Source organism: Ambystoma mexicanum, chromosome 12, assembly GCF_040938575.1.
Source record: "Ambystoma mexicanum isolate Mex_15411 chromosome 12, UKY_AmexF1_1, whole genome shotgun sequence".
Classification (NCBI taxonomy): Eukaryota; Metazoa; Chordata; class Amphibia; order Caudata; family Ambystomatidae; genus Ambystoma; species Ambystoma mexicanum.
In genome coordinates, this window is record NC_090936.1 from 423,865,279 (window position 1) to 423,878,457 (window position 13,179).

At 45.2% G+C, this 13,179-nt stretch overlaps 1 protein-coding gene across 5 annotated transcripts in view; it reads left to right on the top strand.

The window, feature by feature from the left end:
* The window catches only part of IQSEC3 (IQ motif and Sec7 domain ArfGEF 3), a 1,249,628-nt gene that overhangs the window by 912,147 nt on the left and 324,302 nt on the right, over positions 1 to 13,179 (top strand). For all 5 annotated transcript variants that reach the window (XM_069628576.1, XM_069628577.1, XM_069628578.1 and 2 more), the window contains one exon: positions 3,524 to 3,685. In XM_069628576.1, coding sequence (XP_069484677.1) covers positions 3,524 to 3,685 — 162 coding nt within the window. The remainder of the gene's footprint in view (positions 1 to 3,523; positions 3,686 to 13,179) is intronic.

Consider the following 13,179-nt stretch of genomic DNA (forward strand, 5'->3'; position numbering starts at 1 on the left):
CACCAGCCCGCGGCTTAGCTTGGGCATCGGCAAGGACCCTGATCAAGTGGGTGATAGCTATTAGCACCCCAGTGTTCTTTCTTCTTTTTACAGGAGATGAGCTCTGTGTGCATTTCATGTGACAAATCTGAAAAAAAAAAGAAAAACAATAATAAATGGAGATGGCCACTGCCATAACAAATAGAGACATTTATTGGAATGGGAAGCTGGCTGCAAAAGCAGTGGTTGAAGTGGGGGGCAGCGATTGGGAGCAGTGCTCCTCTACTTTTTAAAATTTAGTTTTACTGTTTTTATATTTTTATTTTTAAAAAGAAAGCCTTCCGGAATGGTTTTGTTTTACAATAAAAGTGTAGGAAGAAGTTGAAACTTGCCCTTCAATGCACTGCACTGAATGTTCCTTAAACAGCAGACACATTAGGGGTTTGTGTGGTGTGTGTGGGAGAGGGCGTGGTGACGGGGTTTATGAGGAGCGGGGGCAGTGCAATAGGGAGCGTAGTTCCACTACGTCTTTTCTTCGACGACGGAGCGAGAGAGAGAGAGCGATAGCCGGATGCAGAAGGTCCAAACCAGCAGTTAAGTCAGTGGAGCATGGGAAGCGGGGGATGCAGAGAGTGCGGGATGTCATAAGGGCTGGGCGGGGTGGGTGTCATGTGGAAGGGGTGAGGGGTCCAAGCTCAGAGCGAGAAAAACAACGGCATCACTCGGGGAAGGGGCACGATTGCCTGGGGGAACATGTGCCGTCACTGGCAGAGTCCACCCCTGCTGTTGCTAGCCACCTAATTGGCTGAGTAGCCTTGCCCGGGTGCGAATATACAGTATTGATGCAGAACTGCTTTTTGTTAACACATTTGGGAGTGTCTTGATTGTTACGTGTATGGGACCAGTCTGACCTTAATGTAGAAACCATCACTGTAGAATTGAATCTTTTGATATCAAGATCTACCACTGACAAGAAGCAGCTCCCGGAGCAGATAGATTTCACATTAAACGCAACTGAAAAAGAGAATCCCTTTGAGTGTTTTAATGAAGAAAATCATCCAAAGTGTATGGATACTAAAGTACATTCTGGGTACAAATTAGGATCATTTCAACATAACACAATGGCTCTTAGGTGTCAACTCCATGGTTACTCAGCTGGGTCATTCAATTTGTGCCGGCCGCTTGACCTGCACATCCCTGATATGAGGAATCCCAAATGTGCTCCCTTTTTATCTGAAATGGGTGGTCCTCTTAAGAACTCACACAGCAGTTAACCCCACACTCCCACTGCTCTTCTACTACACCCCCATTGTCCTGCACCTTTCCTCTTTGCTCCACTGCTGTTTGAGGGCATTGTCAGTATGTTACACAAATGTGCATTATTGAGGTTCTGTCATGCTAATAGACTTTTGGAATTCTCCATGTCAGGGAAATTACAGATCCCCATGTCGTCAAGGTCAGATCTGCAACTGAACATACCCATGACATCTATGACCTCCTCTATTCCGGAGAACTGGACACATTTTTCACCTCAGAAACTTGGTCCACAGACTTCGCTGCCCTCAACTCAGGCAACATAGTTCATGACTACTCTCTTTGCCACACCGACAGCCCCATTGGCAATCCATAGAAAATACCTTCACGTCTCCCCTCTAAAAATGCCCATCAACACATTGATTTCCATCAAAGTACAGGTATCACCGCACCCTTCCTTCAATATCATCACCATCTATAGACCTACTGGCCCTTAGAAAATCTTTTTCGGAACAATTTTCACCCACCTGAGAACATATCTTCCTCTCTGAACACATTCTCATTGCTATAGATTGTAGTTGTTTAGCTCATGGCCTGCCGCGGTTTACCCAAATAAAGCAGAAGGCCTTCGACATAAAGGGAGACCTGGTCTTCCTCCCTGTGCTGCCACCGGAACCCTGATCAGGTCGGATCTGTCCATAGGCGGAATGCCAGAGGTTCAATCGGCAGTGTAAACAGCAGAGCAGAGAGATGACAGCCTTGCCTTGTCCCCCTCTCAAGGGGAAAGTTCCTCGAGGACACACCATTGACCTGCACTTCGGCTAACTGCAATATGTAAAGCAAGCAAACCCAATCCATTTAGTTTGGTTTCGCCACATATTATCCCCACCAAAAATATCACCCTACATATGGCCGTTTGTCTCGCCATAGGCGATATTTTTGGGGGGGATAATTTGTGGGAGCGGGGGTGTCCCCTGCACATTTAAAAATAATGTGGGGATTGCGGGGGTGTCCCCCTGCAGGGTGCATGGCTCAATATCGCTGCAAAAATGTGGCAATATTTTTGTATCGCAATATTTTTGTTGCAGGCATATGAAGATGCTGAGACCACAGCATTTGTTTGTCTCTTGAGGGATAAGGTGGAATCAAGATAGAGACCTAGAGTTTTTGTATCATTGGAAACCTTGATGGTATTACCGTCAATGAGGAATGATTTGAAGGCAGGATCCAATTCCACCTTCTTTGGTCAAAATCTTTCGCTTCAACACTTTCAATTACCCTCAAACTGGGCAATATTCAGGCACGCATATGCACACTGTATCCAACTCTGCCATACATCAAAAAAGTAGGACGGGCCTTGTTTGTTCTCTGGGGAAACAGCCTCAGTTGGTGGAGATTCCCATAAGTCATGGACCTTAGTTAACAGTGCATTCTATGGTCAGTATAAATGTTGAAAGCCTTCCTTCCACCACCTCCCATTGTCATCAGACTTCACAACATTCATACACACAGAACCCTCTTGTCAGTGTTGAATCCCTAAGGTAGTCCACCATTGGGCTCTTCGAAAGCAGCCTCTTTTGTCCAAGGTGCCCTTTTTTCATGCACATTTATGAACCGTAAATACTGCAAACATACTAGTGGCTAAAATCATACATTCTGATGTCTTTTCCAAAGAGTTGGCAACAGTCATGCACACACACACAAATACAACCCTGCAAAAAACCCCAAAACTAGAATGGGCCTGTTTTGGTCTCTTTTGTCAGAGTTGATATTCCATCTGCTGCCCTTTTCACAGCACATGCTATGCTCATTTTAAGTTGTGAAAATCATGAATTATGACATCTTCAATTTTCATCAAACTTAAACACATGAATCTATGTGTAACCTTCTGTGCAATAAAAACTAGGCTGAGCTCCCTTTAAGTTCTGGGGAAACAGCCCCCCCCCCGAGCTGTAATTGCCCATTGTACTGCTCCTTTGTTGAACCTGAATACTATTGTCATACCAAGTTGCACACCTTTGGGGGCAAATGTGGGTTTTGCTGTTTCAGTGTTTACACTTCTGCTGTGATAAGAATTGCCACCTGCCTTTCTAGTGCACAGCTCTGCTCGCTCATTGCAATGGCCATCCCTTTGGGAGGAAGGCGGGAGAGGGTTGTCAGCGGAACCCAAAAAGAATGACAAAGTGGCAAAATGAACAAAGAAAGGGACAGAAAGGTGTTTCACAGCTAATTATAAAGGACACGCACCAATAACAAACAATGGCCGTCTTTTTTCTTGTTGTTGCTGCAGAAATCCAGACAAAGGTACCCAGTTCTTAATATCGCGGGGCTTCATTCCTGACACGCCCATCGGCGTGGCGCACTTCCTGCTCCAGCGGAAAGGACTGAGCCGCCAGATGATTGGAGAATTCCTGGGCAACAGCAAAAAACAGTTTAATCGCGACGTCCTGGAGTGAGTATCTGTTTAGTGTCTTGTCAATATGTCCCGATTTCTACATTTTTATATCATTGTTGAGAAAGCATTTTAAAATGTTTTTTTATTTTTTTATTTGTTTGTTGGCATTTCTCAAATACAATGAATCAATTAAATGACATTTGCACATCCAGAAACAGGTGCATGTGTGTAGTACAACAGACCAATAAGCTTGAACAGAAGGAACAACAAACCAGGGGGAGGGCATAACAGAAATTAAGGGAAGGTAAATAAAAATAAATAGCAATCCTCCAAAATACCCGCCAATTTCTTTAGCATGGTACATATTCCTGCTGTTCTCAATCAGTATCAGTTCTTATTGTATTAAGGGATTAGTATTCGACAGCTGCAGTTTGTATGGGAGGGGAGGGCGTAGAGTATGCTTCACGGATGACAAGTTTTACAGGGAGGGCAGCCCTGAATTTCAACCTCATTTGAGGCAGTTCAAGGAGGTTTGTCATCGGAGTGATAAAGAGCAGTATTAACCAATGCCTTCCAGGCTCCAAAAAGGAGTTCCTGCCTCCCCACCATGTATACTTGTAGCATGTCCCCATGCCGATGTCTCAGCTGTACTCCATCGTTGCGTATCTTTTTGCCATACTTCATACTGTGGCCCTCTAATCGATTTCCAATCCATGGCTATGCACCTGTTCCCCAGTATACAGGCTAGGTCCATAAAACTACTGACGTGTTTGTGCTTACTGTTTCTGGTGTACATACCTAGTATGCATTCTTAAGGCGTCCATTTGTAGTTAGTGATCCCCGCGCTTGTTTTTTTTCCTGGGTTTTTAGGTGAATGGATATTTTGTAATTGTGTGCACTGTCCTAGTATAATGTAGAGTTGGAATCTACAATAAAAGCGTGGGGATGTCTCCGTGACAGCAGGGAACGGATTCTGCTTGTAGCACCTTATAGCATTTAGTTGTTTACATTTTTTTCATACTAGTATATCCCGACTAAATAGGTTCATTTACATGAAAGAAACACTTAATTGTATTGGAGACATTGGGCCTCATTCTGAGATTGGTGGTAGTCATGGCACTATTTGCGCCATGACTACCACCAATAACGTTTCCGGCACCGGTCTCGTTCAATGGGGACTTACCGGTGTAGACCGACCTTTGCGGGACCGGTAAGCCCCCATTGAAAAAGCCATTCCCCATTCCCATTTGAGCCCCCATAGGGCTCAATGGGAATGGGGAAGGCGCTAATAACAGTACTGCAAATTGCGGTACCGTTACTGGCTCTGATTTCCCTTACTGGGTCCCGTCCATAACGCCTGGTTAGACCAGGCGTTAAAGGAGGCACCCACTAAGGGAACTCGTAGTAGGGTGGTAAGGGATTACCGGCACCGGTCTCCTTACCGGTGCCCGGTATCCCTTACCGCCCTACTCGTAATGAGTCCCATTCACTTCCAGGGTCACTGAAGCACCGGGGGAAAATTAACACAAAGAAAACCGAGTGTGCAAAACCAATAGTAAAAGTCACAAGAAAATTTGGCAAAAAAGGCAGAAGAAAAGTTTTAAAAAAGACATACAAAGAGTTCAGGTTCTAAACTCAGGCTTGAAGGCAAGCAGGAGACAGAGGGCCCTAATTATAAGGAGGCAGCCCAAGCATGGGTTTCTGAGAGCAGATCCTCGTGCTTGAGTTTGCTTGCTGATGAAGAACAAGAAGCCGCCGCAGTAGCTAGTTCAGACAACATAATATGGGCCGCTTCTGTTATAAGCCTGGGTCCAATCACAGGGCTGTCCAACTCCTGGCCTCGAAGGCCGGAATCCGGACTGGTATTTAAGATGACCTCATTAATATTCATGAGAAAAAATTAGCATACATTTAGAATCATTTTATGCAAATGTATCTCATGAATATTAATAAGGGGTATCCTGAAAATCCGACATGTTAGCAGCCTCGAGGCCGGGAGTTGGACAACCCTGAATTAAGTCATGCATAGATTGGGGTTTGCACTCCTGTTGACACATGTAAGCAAAAGATTATTGAAAACACACGCACCCCTTGGGTTATGGAAAGTAGTTCATTTAGTGTTAAATGTGTAATGTGTTAAATGGTTAGTGCTTTCCTGTACTTACCTTTGTTCTGAGAATGGATTGTCTCATGAACTGGGGGGGTCGTTTGTAATAGTGGAGGTGGACAATTGAAAGGTCGCCCCTGAGGTGAACTAATCTGGGCAGGAGTGGTACTCAAAGAAAAAGTTACAGTTGACGGTTGGATATGGATCAGCCAGTAGAGGCTGCCCCGTTGGGCACCGTGCCCCCTCGAGCGGCTGCCCAGGGCCTAAATGAGAGGCTGGGCAGAGGCACCATGGCTCTGACTGCTGGCAGTGTGTCATTGCCGGCTGGTCAGAGGCACCATGGCTCTGACTGCTGGCAGTGTGTCATTGCCAGCGGTCAGAGCTATTGGTGAAGACGTGTTGAGAGTAGGCAGACACAAAATGGCAAGATGTGTGAACAGTATGGCCCTGCGCGAGCCACCAACTCGAGGTCACATCTGTCATGTGTGGAGCAGGTGAGGAGAAGCAGAGGAGGTGGGCTGTTGGGTCGAAGTCACCAAGCCATGTGTGTACTGGTGGCCCTGGTAGGAAACGGTCTGTTGGGGAGGAGAGGAACTGATATGCTGTCCCACCCAGGTAGGTCAGGTCCTGTGCAGGTGCAGGGAAAGTACTGATGACCCCTCCTGGGGCTGGGAAGGTGGTGGCTGTCATGTCGCCTGGCGATGCAGACCCGGCACAGATAGGTAGAGAAAGTGATAGCCAACACGGTCACACCGGTCCAAGGGAAGAGCTGTACTTGAGCAATGGACATTGTGTCAGGGCCTGGCAGGATGCAGTGGCTCCGCCCACCCACATTAAACAACAGAGGGGAAGCGGTTGGGGCCCTAGCTGCTCGGTGTTGGCCTTGGCTGTGGTGATGATCGTGTGGGCAAACAGGTACTCTGGACTTAACAGCAACAACCAGGAGTAATGCTCATGAGCAATCAGCCCCAAATGGCATGCAGGGAGCGCAGGCACCTCACAGGCAACCTCAGGGAAAGCCTGCTGGAGACCTACTCTCTCTGAGGCCACCTACGGTAGCGCAAGTCGGCCATTAAACGAGAAGTGCTGGTGGTCAACTAAGACTCAAACTTGGCTTGAGACATTCTGCCTCCTGGTTGGAACATGGGTCATGAAGAGACTTACTGTGTAAAAAAGTGAAATATTATTGATAGTATGAGGTTAACAGTAACTCGTGCCTGTAGGTGCAATATTGTTACAGGGAATGCTCAGTGATTGAAGCTTAGGCTTCAAAGCATGTACAGTTGCAAATAGGAGACACGCTGAGTGGCCCCACTCACTGGGCCCCGACTCTGGGTCCTCTCTACGATTCCCATTGAGGGGAGCTGGGACGGCCCTGAGGTCTCTCTGACGTTACGTATCCCACAGCAGCAGGCGGTTGGGAGTTGCCACCTTTAATGGAATGTAAGTCCTGATGAGATGTTATGGCAAGCTTAATGTTATCAGATTCGTGCAGAGTACTGCTCCGTGCAAATGTTTGATGGTGAAGCCATTTGCTGAGGATGATGTATAACACCTTAAGGAGACAGAAAGTACCCAACTGCCTTGCACCTTATTACCTACGCGTGGCGAGGCCCTCGTGATGTGTTACCCTGTAGGAACTCGGGACATAGCCGATCTCCTGTTGAGTAACAACTTTGCTCTTTTGAAGGCTGCGGAATGTACTTTTCCGTTCCAGTTAGACTGGGGGTTGTAGTGGTCCCTTCCTGGCCTGGTGGGAAAGACCAGCCACTGAGCCAGAGCAAATAGAATTGGGCTACACTATGGATTGCAAATGGGCCTGCTATATGTTATTGAATCATATATTGTATCGTTAAAATCGAGGGGCCACTGAGCCTTTAGCACATACAGGATCCAAGTTATTTATTATTTTTACACTTGCAGTGATTTCATCAGGGTCAAAGCCTATGCAGTGAGTTTTCTCTTTGGAGTAGCTGTAGGTGTCAACGGGCAAACCGGCCCGCCTATATCAGGCTGTTCTCAAACTATAGGGCCAAGTGTAAGGGAAAGCGGTTCTGCAGAGACCCCACTAAGGACTTACTTGGCCAGACCGAACAGACGACAACTGAACTGAGTTGTACAGTTTAGGTGCACTTCCCAAAAATAGAAACCCTGGGGAAAGCAAATTGAACCTAGAGGAAGCTGTTGAATCCCTTTTAATTCATTCATTTGTTGCTTTGGTAACATCTTTTTTTTTAAAAAAACAACAGTGACTGGTTTTGTCTGTCCAAATCATATTTTCTCTTTCTGATAATGTGGCTGTGCTGATGCTTTTCTCCCTCACAGCCCTGGACTCCTGTTTATCTGATGCCTGTGCTCATTGGTAGGCTTATATAGAACACATTCCTAATGGCACTGCATCCAGATACCTCTAGACGCTGAGTCTTGCTGTTATTGTTACACACCTTGATGATATGCGCTTAGCCGTCCTCTGAAGGGTGACCGCTTCAGTGTACCCACTAAGATTCAATTCTGTGGCCTTCCTGTTAAACACAGAAGTCTTCAGTGGCTACATACCAGCACCAAATACCCTTTTGAAGACTTTGTGCTCTCAGTCCTATCTGCATCTGCCACCTCCCTTAGGGAGCTGGCCGGTTTCTGCCAAGATGGCGCCACTCTGAGGGTAATGTTCAACATAAGAATCTCTGGCGTAGCAGAGATCCCTCAACTAAGGTGAAGGCTTGAGTCCAGCGGAAACTAACCATGACTGCAACTCCCAGGATGCTTCAGTTTGCTATATTGAAGTACCGGACTGGACAATCAGGGTCCCAATGACATGGAGTAACTTTGTCACTGTGGCATCTGAATTACAAAATGTTCTAGAATTCCTTGGTATTCCACGCAGATCCTAACCTGCAGGAGCGTCAGGGTGCTGCTGTGTTAATATCCCTTCCTACTTAAATGAATATTTTTTTATTTATTGATCATTTGTAAGGCTCCTATACAGCAAAAAGTGTTTCCAGGCGCAAATACTGTTAAAACACTTACCTGTGTGGTGGCTACTTTACTGTGAGCCCGCCAGGTGCAGAGGACGACTGTGGCTTTGTGGGCTGAGTAGTATACATGCTTTAATTGGAGTGAGAGGCAACTGTGGACCAGCAAGCCGAAAGTGGAGCCAAGATGAACTCAGTAGGCGTTAGGCCGCAGAAATAATGTGGCACTAGAGAAAAGGCGGCCCTTGCAACATTGGTGGTTGATAGAGCAATGTGGTCGGTGGTTACCAAGCAGAAAGCGCAGAACTGTGATGGCTGGCATCAGAGTGACGCACACATGTCGCTACTCCCCTCTTGTAGCTCTATGAACGAAAATGCTTGTTGGTGCCGATGCATTACCTAGCAATCGAGATGTGGCCAGAACACTCAACACCATAGAATGTGGCTGCAAATGGAAATCAGATAAAACTGTTGCCACAGTGGCACAGCAAGGGTTTACACTGTACAAAATATTGTTACCATTGGGATAAATCGCATACATTATTTCAAAAAATATCATTGTAATAATTAATACATCATACACATAATACAAAAAAGACATGCAACAATATATTTAAAACATATATGAAACATACATCCAATTAATTCCCAAATGGTATAAGAATGACTTCACAATATCTCTCTATAAAATACACAAGACAACAGTAGTAAATCCCATACCAAATATTCATCTACCTAAGACAACCATTGTAGAATATTCTGCTGAATATTTCATTACCACTCATTTTTAAATTGATAAGGTTCTTTTTAATAATCTTACCCTGGTAGAACATGCAAATTGATACACTCTTTGGAATTCCCATTTGTTGATGTGGAGTCTTTACTTCCTATACGTAGATCACAATGCTGACGAGGGCCGCTTGCTTTAAGCAACCCATTTCACCAGCTACTTTGAAGTGATTTGCTTTATTTAGGCCACGTCTTCCTCGGGGTAATTCCTCTATACAAATAAAATATGACCATTGATTTATTATTATAAAAACTACTGTTGCAGCTGCAGTTTATATGATATGATAGGTTATTTATAACATGCTTAATACCCAGAGCTTTGTAAGCGCAGACTCGTGGATCGAACCTGTGGTGCTACATATCATCTTGCTTTCAAGGCGAGCACATTGCCCCTGAGCTATCCTCCCAAGACCGAATGAGTTGAATAAATTCATGTTTTGCTTTATCATGGTCGCTTGTGGAGATCCCATACTTACGTTCTCCGGACCTCTGCAAAAGTAATCATTGGACTCAGATAGGCACAGGATTACACATAACACATCAGTGATAGCTGTAAGAAAAAGGCACGTTATAGGCCCTTTATTCAATTATAATATACAAACAGAAAGAAGGCATACGTAATCGGTTATATATAAACAAAAGGAAGAAAAGACTTCACCGTTAACATCGCCACAGGAGACACCTTCATCTTGGCCATGACAACACTGCTTTGTCCCACAGCAGGTAGGCAAAGAGATTGATCGTGCCAAGGGAATCTGGAGCGGAGCGTCCTCCTATCCAGTGAGACCGCAACACCCAGGGTCCAACTTCTAACTCCAAATTCTAAGAGGAAAACTCTTGTCTCTTATGGGGGCTACTTTCGATCCCCGCCGCTGATGAATTATCATGCTGCCCTCAGCTGAAGAGCAGACAATAAGCATGAGGCATAAACAGAGTGGAATATTCCAGTTAGAAGTTGAAAAAACCCATCTTCCCTCCCTGCTGTCGTTCCCACTGCCCCTTATCACTGCACCTGCAGAGTGCTCCGACTCCCTTTCTAGCTTGTCCTTTCGTGGGCAATACAATAACTATTCTCCCCAGCTCGGCAATTTGACATAAATATGTGACCTTGTCTTCACAGCAGAAATACATGCTTGCTAGCTGAGCCCAGGAAAACATAACCTTTCATTACTGTTTTCTTGCGGTAAATGGAAGTGAATATTCGAGATGGCTGCGCATCGGCACCATGTTTTCTGGCTCATTTAGCTCACGCACTACACTACACCCCTTGGATATTCAACTACCATAACCCAATGGGCGAAAAGGAGGTTCCCAGAACCTACAAAACAAGTGCCACATATTTGGGATACAAGAAATACAACAACAAACTAAAACAGCAAAAATGCCAAAAACCCAAACTAAAGCTGAACGCAACGCCTCAGGAATCCAAGAAAACATCTGACACCATCAGTCCCAGTTCTTATCCTGCGTCACCCTGGCAACAAGAGCTTTCGAATCCTTAATATGGTCTTAAATAGAACGGGAATGATCTTCCAGGTCAAAACAACACATTCCTTCCACATCGCTACAGCCCAGATTATGCTTCAAAAACACAAATAATCAATGGCTGCTCTGTTCTGCAAAATAGCTTTTCTAAATTTTCTATCATCCAACAACAACTCAGTGAAAGCTTGCAAAGTTTCATTAAGCACCTGAACTCCCACACAAGCAAACTTAGTCAAAGAAACCTGGCACTTCTCCTCCTCCTAGGTGTGTTGGCGTTTGATCTCGTTGACCATGATACATTATGTAAACAACTCAAAAATTCTGCACACTTCTCCCCTGAAGCCACATCTTGGATCTCCTCCTTCCTGAAGGGGAGACTTAAGAGAATCTTCTCGGAGCATGCATGCGCAGCACCGACCACCATCCACTGTGGTCTCCCTCAAGGATCTTGTACTGTACCTATGCTATACAATATATTTACCCTACCTCTCTTCAACGACTTGGATGATCGCGGCATAGCGTGCACAAACTAGGCCAAGGACACTCAAGTCCTGCTCATTCTCAGAGGCTCATATGAACAGGACTCAGTTACTCTAGCCAACATATATGCAGTCATACAGGCATGGATGGCAGCTAATGTACTATATCTCAATGGAGATAAAACAGAGATCCTCCTGGTAGGCTCCAAAGACACTCTCAACAAACTTGACCCTCAATACAGGACCTTTAATGTTGATAATACTCCTATCACTGATTCATCAGCAGTCAAAACGCTAGGGGTCTTCATTGACCCCTCTCTATCCATGACACGCCAAGTCAGCACCATTGCGTCCTCTGCAGCACTCACCACAAAAGTCATCAATGCAGTCAAGCCCTCTTTGTCAACTAGCAACTGCCTCAAAATAGCCAGGGCTACCATTGGGGCCAAACTGGACTACTGTAATGCCCTTTTCTTGGGAACTTCCTCTAAAAACCTCAACAGGTTACAAGTCACACAAAACAATGCCCTTAGAGCTGCGTTTAGCATCCCTAAAAGGGAACATCTCTCACAGGCTAGAAGAGATGTGCACTGGCTGCCAGTCAAAGAGCGCATTGTATTTAAAACTATGGCCATCGCACACAATAGCCTCTCTCGCACTGCCCCCCCCACTTATCTGAGAAAATTATTCCAGTCACCTCCTCCAGACCCATTCGAGCTCACCACTCCAACCAGATCTACGTCCCCACCTTCAAAAGAGCTAAAGCGGGAGGCTCCAGCTTCCAACATCTAGCACCAAAAAACTACAATGCCTTGCCCACATCACTCAGAAATGAATCCTCATACAGTGTCTTCCATAAAGCTCGTAAGACCAAACTCTTCAACTAATACATGCGGGCTAGACCCCCCTGGCACTCCAATTGAACTGTAGTTGGCATATATCTAAGAAATGCTTGTGCTGCTGACTTTGTTCTCCTGTAACCATGGAAGCGTCATGCCAAACACACTAATACTTTCACTGTAGGTCAAATGTCTTTTTTCACCGCTTTCTCCCATTGCATTGGAGTCATCCCCACTGCATAAGCCACCACAATCTGGTTCCACTGTAACAAAGGAACAGCTGGCTAACCCCACCATGTAATTGTAACTTTCACTTTATTTTTAACCATGAGTGTTTGTCTTCATTATCAATATTCTGTACTCCTCTCGTAACTAAGTTAGCCTACTCTAACAGCGCAACGATGCCTAAGGGCTGCTTTGTGTGCTTAATAAATGTAAATAAATAAATAAAATAGTTTTATAACCTCCAGCTGCTAGTCCCCAAATCCCTACTAAAGAGGTAGATAAAACTTCAGTTTCCGACAACAAGTGTACATCAGAATTACAGTTGGGTGACAGAGCGTTATAGGAGGCGGATCACGTGGACTGCCGAGGACTGCCGAGGTCAAGGTACAAGGACCACCTGAAATATTAGCAGGAATATATGAATATGTTTGATTCCCACAAGAAAATAGCCATCCTGCAGGCAGTTTCACATGACTCAGGTGGCTAGCAGTTAAAATTGTAAAATTACACCACATATTATTCGAAACATCCATACAAACAGATCTTGGACGAGCACACAAGCGGTGCTCGAAATCCGTTCTTTCTTCATTATGGTTCAAGTCCAACTGTTGGCCTTTGCCAACAAAGTTCGGATCACATGTCATTTGCTAGCACA